The following is a 1,061-nucleotide window of genomic DNA, read 5'->3' on the forward strand; positions in this document are numbered from 1 at the left end:
TATATATATACACACACATAAACCTGCATCAAATTAATAGCATTTCCTATTTTCCTCAGGACGTTCAATGCCTCGAATACACCTCAACCAAATACCACCACCGCACCAAATGATCAGCAACCCAAACCCACCTCAAAAGACTGTTTCTAATTTCAGGAGAACATTCAATTCCTAAAAAAACACACCAAACGAATACCCACGCAAAATAACAAAATCAAAACGACTTTCTCTATTTGCAGGAGAATATTCAGTTCCTCCTACATGTATATACATCAAACGAGTACCCACGCAAAATAACAACATCAAAACGACTGTCTCTATTTTCAGGAGGACATTCGATTTCTTCAATACAACACAACTGATTCAGTTCGTAAGGCAGTGTTTACAGTGACCAAAGAGGACGAATACACCAAGACACACCTTGCCCTTGAGAGCCTGTTAACGTCTACGTTCACCGCACAGGTTTTTCTTTCTCTTTTTCTCAGTGTTCTACCTTTAGAGTGTGTACAAATACGAGTATTATATCATATTCATATACTAGCGAGCAAAATAAACGCGAAAAACTACTTTGGCCAAATTAAATAACCATTAATTGTGGAAGACAGATGTTTATACCATCGATAGCTGGTTATATCCTCTTTTGAAATAAAAGGTCGCCTCTCTTGCTTGTCACTAGAGTTATTGCCCCTTAACTGAAGCATGGAAAAAGCTACATGGTGCCTTCGAAACACGGTCTAAATGAGTGGGGGAAAAGGGGGAAAAGTATTCACCCAAGCTCGGCTATAAAAGCCGTGGTAAAAAAAATCAGTTCGGTCGATTGTCTTATACAGGTTGACGTTAGAGCAAGTTTGATTTTAGTCATAATATTTCCACTCCACAGGGCAAGTCCCGGAAGGAGGCGGCGAGGATCGCCGTTATCCAGACAGACGGGAACTCTGATGACAGGTCACTCACCTTGAAGGCGGCTGGCAGGCTGAGGGATGCTGGAGTCACTGTGTTTGCAATAGGTAAGTCAATGGCTTCTTGTGGTGTTGGGTGTGTGAGCGCGTGCGCATGTGTGT

General features: G+C 41.8%; 1 protein-coding gene across 1 annotated transcript in view; it reads left to right on the forward strand.

The window, feature by feature from the left end:
• The window catches only part of LOC106010973, a 20,603-nt gene that overhangs the window by 8,263 nt on the left and 11,279 nt on the right, over positions 1–1,061 (forward strand). The window contains exons 5-6 of the mRNA XM_013085543.2: positions 328–462; positions 881–1,007. Of these exons, the coding sequence (XP_012940997.2) occupies positions 328–462; positions 881–1,007 (262 nt within the window). The remainder of the gene's footprint in view (positions 1–327; positions 463–880; positions 1,008–1,061) is intronic.

This window comes from Aplysia californica, unplaced genomic scaffold, assembly GCF_000002075.1.
Source record: "Aplysia californica isolate F4 #8 unplaced genomic scaffold, AplCal3.0 scaffold00385, whole genome shotgun sequence".
Classification (NCBI taxonomy): Eukaryota; Metazoa; Mollusca; class Gastropoda; order Aplysiida; family Aplysiidae; genus Aplysia; species Aplysia californica.